Below are 14,311 nucleotides of genomic sequence, written 5' to 3'. Positions count from 1 at the left end.
GATGAGAGAATCATTGATTGGCTGCCTCCTGCACGTCCCCCACTGGGGATCGAGCCTGAAACCCGGACATGTGAGCATGTGCTCTTGACTGGAATCGAACCCAGGACCCTTCAGTCTACAGACTGACAATCTATCCACTGAGCCAAACCAGGTAGGGCTAAAAATTGATCTTTGAGAGGAGACCTAGATAATGATGGGAGGGATCCTTTTTAAGAGAAATTCTCACAGACTCCCCAATGTTTACAAACGTTACTTGTATTGTTACATATATACAATCATAAATTGGCTCCAATACAACCTGTGGCTTTAATACAACCAAACCTGAAGCCCCTTACCAGTGGTCGGCAAACTGCGGCTCGCGAGCCACATGAGGCTCTTTGGCCCCTTGAGTGTGGCTCTTCCACAAAATACCGACTTCTGCGCATGGGCCACGAAGTTTTAATCGCACTGTATTTTTTTCACGTGGTATTTTGTGGAAGAGCCACACTCAAGGGGCCAAAGAGCCGCATGTGGCTCTCGAGCCGCAGTTTGCCAACCACTGCTTTAGACTGCTTCTGTTAAGGGCAGTAATAAGTTTCCTTCTCATCTGAGCTACTTGCCATGAAAAACATTCTGCCTGGTCATATTTGAGAACCTCTGATTCCACAGGCACTCATATAATTCTACTCTTCTAAGTTCAATTTTAGGGAGAAAATATTCCAGGGGTAAAAAAGAAGTCAAAATGCAGAAGAGGGGGCTAAGAGGAAGATAGTAAGCTCACTAATTCTGAAATGGCTTTTTAAAGCACGAAGAATCAGCAACTAGGGACAACCAACCAAATCTAAACAAGAATAAAAAGGACTTTTAATTTTGGAGGGTGTGAAGAAAAAAACATGCATGCAGGGGAATCCTGAAATATAAGTGAAGTTATATAAGACTAGGGGCCCAGTGCACGAAATCGTGCACCTTGAAAGGAACTGTGGGCCGCAAGGCTGCGGTGGGCACAGGGGCAGGTCTTGGCCTATCCTCTGCGCCCCCACACGGCCCCTCCTGCTGCAACCCCGGTCCTGTCTGCCGGCAGCTCCACTCCCACCACCACTGCTCCCAAGTGCAGAGGTACCAGTCCCGCTCACACCCACTGACAGTGCGGAGCCATTGGGGCCAGCGCAAGCAGCAGGTGCGAGCAGGGCTGGAGCAATCAGCAGATGCGAGCAGCAGCTGCTGCCCTGACTGCCCCTCAGGAGCAGGGGAAGGTGATCGGGTGCGAGTAGCTGCTCCAGCGCCAGCAGCGGGTGCAAGAGGCAGCTGCCAGCCCCGATTGCCCCTCAAGAGCAGGGGGAGGTGGGGAAGCTCTAAGGTGCAATCAGGGCCAGCAGCCGCCACTCGTACCCACTGACAGCGCCAAGTGATCAGGGCTGGCGCCAGGCGCCAGCAGCAGGTGAGGGTGGGGCCAGCGTCGGCAGCAGGTGAGAGTGGGGCCAGTGTCGGCAGCAGGCGTGAGCATCCAGCAGGACCGCAGCATGCAGGAACAAAGAATTTTCAGTAACCGTCAGAGGCTCGCCCCGATGACAGCGACCGGTGCCCTGCCTTGGTCTGGCACCCCCGCTCACCTGTTCCATCATCCCGCTACAGCCAATGCCCACCACGTTCCGCGCTCTGCCGCCTGCTGCTGATGCCCATGCTCCACATGCGCCCCCTTGTGGTCAGCGCACATCATAGCGACAGGTTGTTCTGCCATTTGGTCTATTTGCATATTAGGGTTTTATATAGAGAGATTCTTATTTTATAGCAAAGTATATAAAAACCAATTTTTATTATTTATTATTATTATTTAAATGTTTTTATTGGTTTTAGAGAGGGTAAGGGAGAGGGAGAGAGCAAAACATCAATGAGAGAGAACCATCAATCGGCTTACTCCCAAACACCCACTACTGGGAATCAAGCCGGCAACCAGGCACTTGCCCTGATCGGGAATTGAACCAGTGGCCTCTAGGTGCATGGAATAATGCTCAACCAACTGAGCCACATCAACCAGGGCTGAAAACTAATTTTTAAAAATTGGCTTTAGATAATGTCTGACTATACTTTTATCCTAAATATTCAAAATAACTATGAGATAAGGCTGGTAAACAGAGAAAAATGAGAAATTGAAAATAGGACATTTTAAGATGTTTGTTATTTACCTGCACAAATTAGGTTACAATTAGTTCACAATAACATATACTACCTTCAATCAGCCATAGACAAGAACACAATTGGGTCTCCTCAACAGGTAATTTTATTACAAACCTACATTCTGGCTTTTATAACTATTTCACAATACCTAGTACAGTGTATATCTACAGCATTTATACGCAGAAATGCCCAAAGGTCCTTCAGAGAGCAGAGGTGAACACTTTCTCATGGAGGAACGCCAGCTTTTCAAAGCGAGTTCGTTTCAGTAGTGGGAGCCATTCCCAGTGGGATAACTCTACCACACGGTACCCAAGCCGATTCAGCTGCCGCCTCTTCATATTGTGCAATCCAAGCAGATCTCTAGAACCATAGCAATACTGGTTCTTGTTTGTCAACTGAATAGCCAGCTTCACTTGTGGGGCCTGCATACAGGCTGGCGGGCATTGGCCAGCCATCTCCATAGCCCCCAATCTGTCTGCCACATTGTAAACAGAGGCCTCTGAGGGCATGGCTGCCTTCTTCTCTAATTCCATGGGCTGTTGCCCAGTCTCTGACTCAATTTTCCCCTGGAGATGCCCTCCTGATTTCCCCTTTAGTAGCTGATGCATCAAATCATCTGTAAGACTGATTCCCACATGCTTGAGCCTTAATTTGGCTAGTAAATCTTCAGAGGATATGGCTTCTCTGTTAAATGGCAATGGCTTCATATTAACATCTAGCTGGACCTCTAAGTCAGAAGATCGGGTATGGGGCAAAATCATATGGTGCTTAATGTACTGGGGCCCACCCAACATGGTCTCAAGTAAGAAGAGAGCTTCTAGGAATTCAGGTTTTGAGCACATATCCTTCCTAGCTGCATTCCACAGTATTTCTGACCCCTCTTGCTGAAGGTAAGAACTAAGACGGTTGCCTCTGTAATCTGGACACTCGATGCCAACTGAACCATCAAGAGTATACAGCTCCTTAGTGAGTTCAAACTTAGTTCTCTCCCGAGCTAATCTGACAAACCCTGGACTCAAAGCAAAATTGATGAGCTCAATTGGAAAGTACTCAGAAAATGCCAGGCCCAACAGGCAAGTGAGCAGGTGTTCTGGGTAATGGTTGAACTCAGGCATCTTTCTGTGAATCTCATTTATCAGGCTAGAATAAAACTCTTCTGCATTGGGTGGCTTATAATTCAGAGTTCCAAATGACCACAGAAACTTGGCAACATCTTTACTTCGACAGTATGATACTCTGGGAGGCAAAGAAGCAGCCACAGCATTCATTACCCCTTCATCTAGGAAACGTAAGGCAGAGCAGGCAAGAGTCAAGTGCATGACACCCTGAACTCCCAGGGAAGGAATTCGTTGAGGAGCAATCTGCCCAAATTGCTTCATGAAATTTACATGATCCACATGAGTGAAACGGAACATTTTAAGAATGTTTACCAAGGCATAACTACTCAGGTGCTGCATATCAGCACACACCAAGTCTCCAATTTTCCGCATGACAAATTCTGAGAGACCACTACTTGATTTAAAGAACCCCAAACAGATTGCACCAGCCTCCTCTATATTGATAAAATCTATATACTTAAGGATCAATGATTCCAGTTTTTGCATTAGGTCCTGGGGTACCTGACGACTTTCACCTATAATATAAATCAAGTGAATCAGCTGAGACAAGGATAGGTCGTTCCAGTGCAAATTAAGGTAACTAAAAAAGATTTTTAAAAACCGAGGTACTCTGCGGCCCAAGTATCGCCAGAGATCAGCAACCATGAGTAGTTGATCCAGACTCATATCCCATACTTTATGGCAAAATCTGGTTTCATACACATCTAGCATTGCGTGAGAGTGAGGGATTCCTAAACTGACAAATGCTTTTAAAATATTGATCAGATCTAGGGTATCAAAGAGCTGTATGTTTTTCACACTCAGCTGGCAGAGTAATGCAAATTTGGCACTAGACAGCAAAACAGGATGTTGTTCTGCAGGCATAGAGCTCAGCTTACAGAAATAATCGGCAATGATTTTAGGCTGGATATTGTCTTGATAAACTGTGACTTTGTGCAAAATTAGTTCACCTTCTGAAACAGATAGGGGCTGACAAGGCTCAGATTTGTTATAGCTGTGAAGCTGGTACTCTGGTCTTAGCTGTAGGAAAACTCGGGGGTCTTCAAAGGAATCAAAAACTTCTACATCCTCTTCATCAACTTTCATGGCCCTAGGTGAGCCCAGTTTCCATGTGCTGGCTTTAGAGGCAGAAGCCCTGCTGAATTCCAAACCTAGGAGGGCACTGCTGGTTGTCAGGATCCTCTGAGAAGAGGAGGTGCTACAAATGTTCTCAACTTTTTTGGCAGGATGGCAGAGATTACTGTGTTCTGGAGGGTCCTGTCCCCTGTGCCGTGTGTAGCTTCCCACATTCCAATATGCCACACTTTGGGTTGCACTGTAGGCAAAAGGACTGCAAAATACTCGATTTCCTAACGGTTTTAATAACTTAAGAGTGGCTGCCATTCTGGTGTCAATACTGATCGTTTTGGCAGTCAGAACACAGTCCTCACAGGTCTGACCGGGCAATTTCTTGTTTATATGGTGCTTGATTAGAGCTGGACAGGAAGGCGTTCCACAGAAACTGCCTGGAAATCTTCGGCATATCATAAGAGTCATGGATCACAAATGACTGGGCCAGAATTGGTGCCAGATACTGAAAAAAGGATAGATGAAGAATAAGTGGCTTCCACCTATCACAATATCAACATTTACACATTATACATAATGGGCTAAAACTTTGCTGTCCACTTAAATACAACACTAGTGAATGCCCAAACCACAAGACAGCATACATCAAGGATAAACTCTGTGTGACTTGCATAAAGACACAAGAAAACCTCAAAACCAGGGTACTATTAGGCAGTTCTCCAGAATGCTGCTCAGTCCAGACTTCCTTCTATACTTCCTCTGACCTCTAGATTTCCTTTATGGTAAATGTAGTGATGGTCAGAGAAGAGAGAGTTGCTCTGCTAACTTCCAACAGGAAGAAAAGCTAATTTTCAAAAAGAAAACTGGAGCCCTAACTGGTTTGGCTTAGTGATAGAGTGTCAGACTGCAAACTGAAGGGTTGGTCCCAGGTTCAATTCCAGTCAAGGGTACTAACCTTAGTTGCAGGCTTAATCCCGGCCTGACTGGGGCCCATGTGGAAGGCAACCAATCACATAGATGTTTCTGTCTGTCTCCTTCCCTTTCACTCTCTCTAAAAATAAATGGAAAATTATCCTTGGGTGAGGATTAGTTTTTAAAAATTAAAAAAATAACAACTGGGAACAAAAGTGAGCAACCTATTCCATCTCTGTGATATCAATGAATAAAAGACCCATGTAGAGAATAAAAAAGTTGGTAAAAGCTGCTATGCATATACCAAAAGTAAAAAGAGGGTTTGGGGTATAAAGTTTAATTAATTATACTCAAAATAACCCTCCCTATTCCCAAAGTACAAAACTTTTTCAAAATATATTTTTATTGATTTTAGAAAGGAAGGAAGAGGGAGACAGAAACATCAATGATGAGAGAGAATTATTGATCAGTGACTCCTGCACGCCACCTGGAAGAGGGAGACTCAACCCAGGCATATGCCCTGACCAGGAATCAAACCATGACCTCCTGGTTCATGGGTTGACAATCAACCACTGAGCCACACCAGCTGGGCAACTCTTGCTTTCTCTAAACGCTTGTCTTTCCTTCCACTTAAGAAATGCCAAAGCCTGACAAGGAAAATCCAGGGAGCCCTGAGCTGCCAAAATATGGACCAGATAGGGCCGGTGTTGCAGAAAATCCCTTGAGGGTTCTGATGGAAGCAGAATGACTTTCTGAAATGCCTGCCCACCTCCCATCAGCCCCTTCCTTCCAGAGCTCACAGGGCGGTTTAGTGGCTTTGTTCAGGTAAGTCAGCTAGAAAGGCTTCTCTGGATGGCAGGAATGTGTGCTTCCAATTTCTTTGTGAAGCAGAGCAGAATTATTTCACATGAAATCATTATACATTTGGTTCTCTACTGTGGCCTGTGTACCCATTCTGCACACCAAGTTTCAATCTATGGGTTCAGATGCCATAGACCAGGTATCAGCAAACTATGGCTCAAATCTAGCCCTCCACCTATTTTTGTAAGCAAAGTATTATCAGCAAGGGCCATTCATTATTGTTGATAACTACTTTTTTTTTTCTCTATAAGAGCAAAATTGAGCCATTGTGGCAGAAAATATATGGCCTGCAAAGCATAAAATATTTACTATTTTTCCTTTACATAAAGTTTATTCCTACAAATGCAGGTGGCCAACTTTTTAAAAATTAGGAAAATTATACTTAAATTTTATATTTTCCCTAATATTTAGATGATAATTGAAGATTTATGCCTCAAAACAGTCACTAGGAATCTCAATTAATACTGCAGCACAGGCATGGTGGAAACAAAAGAGAGAGCAAGTAATGGGACTCTCCAGTTGACAGAACAGGGCTTTTAAGAAGACCTGTTTTGGCCCGACCAGCATGGCTCAGTGGTTGAGCGTTGTTGACCTGTGAACCAGGAGGTCACGGTTCAATTCCCAGTCAGGGTACATGACCAAGTTGTGGGCTCGATCTCCAGTGTGGGGCATGCAGGAGGCAGCCAATCAATGATTCTCTCTTATCACTGACGATTCTATCTCTCTCCCCATCTCCCTTCCTGTCTGAAATCAATAAAAAATATATTTAAAAAAAAAAAAGAAGACGACCTGTTTTGGACCCTGGAATGTAAATTTAGTCCAACACAATGTGCAACTAAAGTCATAAACAATTCATATCTGTAGTCCTTCATCTCGGGAACTAGATCTAAAGAAATAACTAAAAAAAAAAAAAAAGGCAAAATGTTTTTTTTACAAAAATAGCTGTGCTATCTAAACAAAAAACTGTAAAAAAAAACACACAAAAAACAAATGTTCATCCAGAAGGAGGAGGCTGGTTTACAGAATAACTGTGTAGCAGGCATCACAGTACATACACAGTACATTAAAAAGTACATACAAATATCAGTGGAACAAACAGAACACAAATGAGTGCCATCACCTAAAATACACTGCTTCTTTGTGAGAAGAGACTTTGTTATATCTTTTTCCCCCACTTTGGGGGGTTAAAAGTGATAATCAGAAGAACATATGGATTAACTTAACTAATACCTTTATAAATTATAATTTAAAAAGTGTGTTTAGCCCTGACGGTTTGGCTCAGTGGATAGAGCGTCAGCCTGCGGACTGGGGGGTCCCAGGTTCGATTCCGGTCAAGTGCATGTACCTTGGTTGCGGGCACATCCCCAGTGGGAGGTGTGCAGGAGGCAGCTGATCGATGTTTCTCTCTCATCGATGTTTCTAGCTCTCTATCCCTCTCCCTTCCTCTCTGTAAAAAAATCAATAAAAATATTTTTTTTTAAAGTGCATTTAAATTACTTCAATTAATACTACCTAACAATACTTAATAAAATTACTATGCATGGTCTTCAAAGTAACTAGAATCATTTCCTAGAACATCAATGTCTGACTGGTGTACCTCCCATGTTCTGAATTAATGTGGCACTTTTTTCATTTTTTTTTTAATATATTTTATTGATTTTTTACAGAGAGGAAGGGAGAGAGAGAGAGAGTTAGAAACATCGATGAGAGAGAAACATCGATCAGCTGCCTCCTGCACATCTCCCACTGGGGAGGTGCCCGCAACCCAGGTACATGCCCTTGACCGGAATCGAACCTGGGACCCTTCAGCCCGCAGGCCGACGCTCTATCCACCGAGCCAAACCGGTTTCGGCACTTTTTTCATTTTTAAAAATGCAAGCAAATTCCCAATATGGAAAAAAGAGCCACACTTTTCTTAGGGCTTCCTCTGTGCCAAGCATTTTATGAGCTATTTTATCTGCATTGATTCCAATCCTTATAACATTTCTGTAAGGTAGGTTTTATCATCTCCCTATTGTTGATGAGGAAAAGAGGACTTCACAAGATTAAGAAACCTGCCAAAGGTTACACAGCCAAGGCACACAGTGGATTTGACATCAAGGATTGTCTGATTCATTCCAAAGCTAACACTGCTGGTATACTGGAGAGACAAGAGAGGAGTCAAATTTCAGACAGGGAAGTAGGGAAGACACTGAACAATCTCTAGAATGCCAGAGAGCTAGAGGATAAGAGCCTGATGAGGTCAAAAGCCCCACCCACCTTTAATGGTCTGGGATCCTAACTATCACTATGGTTAGATTATACTACTCACAAAAAGAACAAAGAAAAGACCTCAAAGAGGGAAATCTATATAAAGGTGAGGGTTTACAACATGCCCCCAGTATCAAAGCAAAGAGGTCACATCTGAAGACCTGAAAGTTGGAAAGAGAGATATGTGATCCAGAATTTAGAGTTCAGCATAGGAGAGAAGCAAAGGAAAACCCCAGGATAAAGATGAAAAAAGATTCCAGGACGCCCTAACCCAGTGGTTCTCAACCTTCCTAATGCCATGACCCTTTAATACAGTTCCTCATGTTGTGGTGACCCCCAACCATAAAATTATTTTCGTTACTACTTCATAACTGTAATTTTGCTACTGCTATGAATCGTAATGTAAATATCTGACATGCAGGATGTATTTTCATTGTTACAAATTGAACATAATTAAAGCATAGTGATTAATCACAAAAACAATATGTAATTATATATGTGTTTTCCGATGGTCTTAGGCGACCCCTGTGAAAGGGTCGTTCGACCCCCAAAGGGGTCGCGACCCACAGGTTGAGAACCGCTGCCCTAACCGGTTTGTCTCAGTGGATAGAGCATTGGCCTGAGGACTAAAGGGTCCTGGGTTCGATTCCGGTCAAGGGCATGTACCTCAGTTGCAGGCTCCTCCCCTGGCCGGGCCCTGGTCCAGGTGGGTGCAGGAGGTAACCACTACATCAATATTTCTCTCTGTCTTTTCCTCTATCTTCCACTCTCTCTAAAAATCAGTGGAAAAATATCCTCAGGCGAGGTTTTAAAAATAAAAAAGATTCTAGGACTAGAGCTGTGAGCAGACATAAAGAGTAAGCAGTTCATGCTGGAGAAGATGGTTATTACTGGGGAAAGCAGATTTACACTTCTAACTGATATAATCTGAGGTAAGGAGACAGAAAACCGAACCAATTAACAATAACAAAAATTAACTCCAGGAAAACAAAAAAGTTGTACAAGATAAAAAAATGTTATAGTATACTCCCTGCTCAACTGTAAATAATATTTACATAATCTTATTAATATAAACCTTGAATATCAACCTAACTAAAAATTTTGAGTAAACTGGCCCTGGCCAAGTAGCTCAGTTGGTTAGAGCATCTTCCCGATTCAACTGATTGCTGGTTTGATCTCCGGTCAGGGTACATAACAATCAACCATTGCCCTGGCTGGTGTTGCTCAGGGAGCATTGTCCTGTGCACCAAAAGGTCACGGGTTTGATTTCTGGTCAAGGTCATGTACCTGGATTGCAGGTTTCATCCCCGGCCCTAGTCAAGGCACTTGAGGGAGGCAACCAATCAATGTGTCTCTCTCACATTGATGTTTCTCTCTTTCCCCCCTCTCCCCTTTCCATTCTCCCTAAAAAAAAAAATCAATGGCCCAGCCGGCATGGCCCAGTTGTTGAGTGTCAACCTATGAACTAGGAGGTCACAGTTTGATTCCAGGTCAGGGCACATGCCTGGGTTGCAGGCTCATCCCCAGTATGGGGCATGCAGGAGGTAGCCCACCAATGGTTCTCTCTCATTCATGTTTCTATCTTTCTTTCTATCTCTCTCTCCTTCTCCCTCTCCCTTCCTCTCTGAAATCAATAAAAATATTTAAAAGAAAAAGTCAATGGAAAAAATATCCTCAGGTGAGGATTAACAAAAAACAAACAAAAGAATAAACAAATGAATGTAGAAATAAGTGGAAAAAATCAATTTCTCTCTCTCTCTCTCTCAAATCAATAAATATTTTTAAAAATATGGGCAAACTAGCCCTGGCTGGTTTGGCTCAGTGGATAGAGTGTCAGCCTATGGACTGAAGGGTCCCAGGTTCGATTCCGGCCAAGGGCACATGTGCAGATTTTGAGCTCAGTCCCCAGTGGGGGGCGTGCAGGAGGCAGCCAATCAATGATTCTCTCTCATCATTGATGTTTCGATCTCTCCTCTCCCTTCCTCTCTGAAATCAATAAAAATATATTTAAAAAGAAATATGAGCAAACTATATTCAGAAGATAAAGGGAGGTGAAGATGATTAGGGAAAGTGGGTAGTGATACAAGAGACCTAGAGCCTCAATAAAAAAATAAAGAGATTTTTATAGCTATTGATTTGATCTCCTAGAAATAAAAAAAAGCAACACAAATATGTTATTCAGAAATATACTGATAAATGTCAAAAGAAACAGACACATAGGTGAAAGTGCCTTTAGGAAACGAAAATAAAGGGAGAGAAAGAGGAAATTACTATTTAGTGTTATAAACTCTTGAATTATTTGACTGTGTAAACCATATCCATGTATAACTGACAAAATTTAAATTTACAAAATGCATGTGCTAACAGGAGATTAAGGTATTATTAATCAAGAAGACAATCAGTGAACAGAGAAAATAACCTTAATATTCAAGGAAAATGTTGAAAAGTTATTCCCAGTGCAAGCACTTTTTACTGTCTTTAGAACTTCTTTATGGATGCCCACAGAATGGGCAGAAATGATAACAAAATAATCTTAGAGGCATGCAGAGCCAAACTGCAAATAACAAACAAACAGTAGCTACTTACTTTTTCATCACAGAACTTTTAGTGTTAAGTGCATAGACACCATCCTATATAATAGAGATAATATGCAAATTAACCCTCACGCCCTCACAAGATGGCTGCCTATGACCAGGCCGGCAGGGGGGTTAGTGAGGAACAACCAAACGACTGAACAAGCAGGCTGCATGGGGCGACCAGGCCAGCAGGGGGGGCAGTTAGGGGCGACCAGGCCAGCACGCAGAGGCAGTGAGGGGCGATCAGGATGGCAGAAGGGGGCAGTTAGAGGCGACCAGGCAGGCAGGCAGGTGAGCGATTAGGATTCAGTGGTCCAGGATTGTGAGAGGTATGTCCGACTGCCAGTTTAGGGGATGTCCGACTGCCCGTTTAGGCCCGATCCCCGGGATAGGCCTAAACCGGCAGTTGGACATCCCCCGAGGGGTCCCGGATTGAAGAGGGTGCAGGCTGGGCTGAGGGGACCCCTCCCCGCTCCCCATGCATGAATTTCGTGCACCGGGCCTCTAGTATACAGGTATGAAATGTAACCACTTTGGAAGTTGGGTATCAAATACTGCAGAAAAGGAAAGAAATACTGGATATAGAACAACAAAGTAAAATGTGGGGAGAAAAAGAGGTAAGGATGTGTTACCCAGGTAGAGAAAACACAGCTGAGTTAGTTCCTCCTTACTTAAGGACTCCCAGAGAATCCATTAGAAAGCTGAGAACACCATGAGATGCCCAATAACTCCTGATGCCTCTATGAAGATTCAAAGATATGTGGCATCATTTCACAAAGCCCCTTTCCTAGATTAAGTGCCCCCAAGTATACCCTGCTCCCTACCTCCGCTTTAGGGCTTCTTATTAACCAGAGTGGAACCTCAGAGACCCCTGGAGCATGGCTGTTCTGAACAGCACTGCCCAAATCACCCTGAATCATGTGATTTCATAGGAGTAAGGAATCTTACCTTTCTGCCTTCCAGGTACAGGTCTGAGCAAGGCCGAATAGCTTCATTTTAAACTATAGTCCAGAAGTGAGAGAGCCAGGAGGAAGAAGGCAGCCATGCTAACTGTAGATTAAGTATATAACACCCTCAGCATTTTCAATTTACCAGTTATCAGATCTCAACCCTTAATTCTGATTTCTGATCTTTCTGCTAGAAAGGTTTAAACCTCTTATATCCTGATAAAATTGCCACAAATAAATGGATACTTCAAAACCCATTCTTACCTTAGCAAATAATTTATTGGGCAACCCTAAGAATTAAAACAACTAACTTTTTCTAGGTGCTGGAGTCTCCTGATCGGTTTACAAAGCTTTAAGCCCGTGGTGAGAGTTTAGAGGCTGACGGTATGGACCCCTAGCTGTTAATACAGATGCTAACTGGGCTAGACTCTTCTATGCTTAGTTCCACACAGGAACACAGCTTACAGGAAGGTAAAGCACTAGTGTAAACCAAAATCTAGTCTAACAGCCTATCCCCTCTACTTCATTCTAGGTTCCATGCTTATGGGCGAAAAAAAAGCACATTACAATAATCTATGAAACTCTTTTAGCGTTCATAGCCTTCTCCTCCCCTTCTAAAACTCTACTTTTTCTCTATCAGAATGACAAGAAGGGCCTGGGTAGATATAGTCTGGCAAGGCCCCACAGATAATTCTGCTAGAGTCACCACTCTTAAAGGGTCCATAAGACTCGTCGTTAAAAAATCTCACTGTAACAAAAAGCAGAAACGCATGTTCTCTCAGCCCATCTGAATGGGACTAGTAGAGAAATGACAAAACCCCTGCAGGTGGAGAGAAGTAGCTGTACCCAATTATGTGGACAAATCCCCAAATAAATGGTCCAAGTACCTATCAGTGTTAACTCCATCAAACACTTGATTTTAAATCGGTTTTCCTAAATTTGCAAGGCTGCACAACACGGTATTTCAGGCAAGTGAAGGGGGAACTTCAAAATTCTTTAATATCAAAGTTGACTGACTTACATGATGAATGACAAGGCCGTACTGGGGAATAGAAAAATAAATCCAAAACGAAAGTAAGAGAAAGAAAAGTAAGCCAATGAATTGGGAAGAAAGCCAAACTGACAAATTAGACCTGCGTAACTGACAAAGGCCTCACTTTCCCAGTTGTACTATAGATGGCACTGAGTCTCCAGGGTTTTGTTTTGTTGTTGTTTTTTAGGAAAAAAATGGAGTCGGCCCTCAGCCCCCCTGGGAAAGGGGCCAAGTCCGCAGCCACCCACCCCCGGGTCTGGGGGGTCTCCTTCCCAGCCCCGGGCCCAAAGGCCCCGGATCCGGTTTCATTTTGTTCTATCAGGCAGTAGTACACTCATCCCAGCGCCATTCAGAGCAGCGAGTTGCAGAATCTAGTTCTGGAAAGGTAGCTGTTATAACTACTCAAAGAACGGAAAACATGCATTCATACTACAGCAGCAACACATACTCAAGCATAAAACATGAGCTGCGCTGGTGCTAAAGACCTTGGCGACCAGCTCCACAGGATGAGCACCGTCCGAGCATCTACAGCGAGTGCGCAATGAAGAATCACCTCGGCATAACCTAACTGTATAGACAGGGCCCAAAGCTTCCTGAGTCAGGGCGGAAGAGCTGTGTCATGGTTTGTACATGAAGAGAAAAGGTAATCACTTGTCTTACTCCTGGAGAGAGAAAGGGAGTGGGGCATCCATGCTATCCTTAGGTAGGCTTGTGCAACAGATACTTAAAAAAACACAGCACAACAACAACAAAAAAAAACCGTTTGCTATTTATTGAAGACTCACCCCATCCCAGGTACTAAGCAAAATACTGCTCAAAGTGTGGCCCGAGGAACAGCAGCATCAGCCTCACCAGGCCCCACCCGACCTACAGAATCGGAATCTTCAAGATGCCTACGTGTGATGAGGTGCGTCTCGCTACACTCTCACCACAGGTCTGGGAGACAAGTACTGTTATTCTCTCTGGCTCACAGCTGAGAAATACAGGTTCGGGTAAGCCGCTCGCAAGGTCACAGAACTCCGGAGTGGCTGGGGTCCCCAAGGTTCTATCTAGAGCCGGGCCTGTGAGAAGCGCCCGGCAACGGACGGAGAAGTGCAGAGAGGCACGGCCTTGGCGCGCGCGGGCCCGCCGGTGCGACCTTCTACCCAGCCGCCGCCACTCACCTGGGCCCGGCCAGCGCGGACACCACAATTACAGATCACAGATCCCGCGGAGTGCGGCAACTCGGCGACTCCTCCAGGTACACCTGGCCTGCACAGCCCCACTTCCGGCCAAGTGCCCGCTACTTCCGGCTGATGCGCGAAGGACGGGTGCCACCGAGGCTCAAAACTCTTTTAGCGTTTTTCAAGGACGTTTTCCACTAAAGGACGATGTTGAAGAATTGGCGGTCGG

General features: G+C 44.2%; 2 protein-coding genes across 10 annotated transcripts in view; both read right to left on the bottom strand.

Moving 5' to 3' along the window:
• Nucleotides 1–14,160, bottom strand: part of UBOX5 (U-box domain containing 5) — a 39,873-nt gene extending 25,713 nt beyond the window's left edge. For 2 of the 6 annotated variants that reach the window (XM_014546508.1, XM_014546509.1), the window contains exon 1: nt 10,950–10,986. The gene's annotated coding sequence lies outside the window, so the exon portion shown is untranslated. Of the gene's footprint in view, nt 1–10,949; nt 10,987–11,887; nt 11,963–14,082 lie in introns of those variants that run through there. The other 4 variants (XM_005874709.2, XM_005874710.2, XM_014546506.1 and 1 more) reach the window with 4 other exon arrangements.
• Nucleotides 1,998–14,170, bottom strand: FASTKD5 (FAST kinase domains 5). 4 transcript variants are annotated; one of them, XM_014546504.1, is made up of 3 exons: nt 11,888–11,913; nt 10,950–10,993; nt 1,998–4,845 (listed from the first exon to the last, which is right to left on the bottom strand). In XM_014546504.1, the coding sequence occupies exon 3, from the start codon at nt 4,806–4,808 to the stop codon at nt 2,355–2,357; it is 2,454 nt and encodes an 817-aa protein (XP_014401990.1). In that variant the 5' UTR covers nt 4,809–4,845; nt 10,950–10,993; nt 11,888–11,913; the 3' UTR covers nt 1,998–2,354. The 4 variants fall into 4 exon arrangements, with proteins under 4 accessions (XP_014401990.1, XP_005874768.1, XP_014401991.1 ...); XM_005874706.2 differs by lacking the exons at nt 10,950–10,993; nt 11,888–11,913 and adding an exon at nt 14,083–14,170; XM_014546505.1 differs by lacking the exons at nt 10,950–10,993; nt 11,888–11,913 and adding an exon at nt 13,368–13,694.
• Between the last annotated feature and the right edge of the window lie 141 nt (nt 14,171–14,311).

This window comes from Myotis brandtii, unplaced genomic scaffold, assembly GCF_000412655.1.
Source record: "Myotis brandtii unplaced genomic scaffold, ASM41265v1 scaffold45, whole genome shotgun sequence".
Taxonomy (NCBI): Eukaryota; Metazoa; Chordata; class Mammalia; order Chiroptera; family Vespertilionidae; genus Myotis; species Myotis brandtii.
This window is presented reverse-complemented; position numbering and strand designations above follow the sequence as displayed.

Excerpts from the sequence above, each read along its gene's own strand:
- FASTKD5 (XM_005874706.2), bottom strand. The coding sequence starts at position 4,808 with ATGACTCTTATGATATGCCGAAGATTTCCAGGCAGTTTCTGTGGAACG.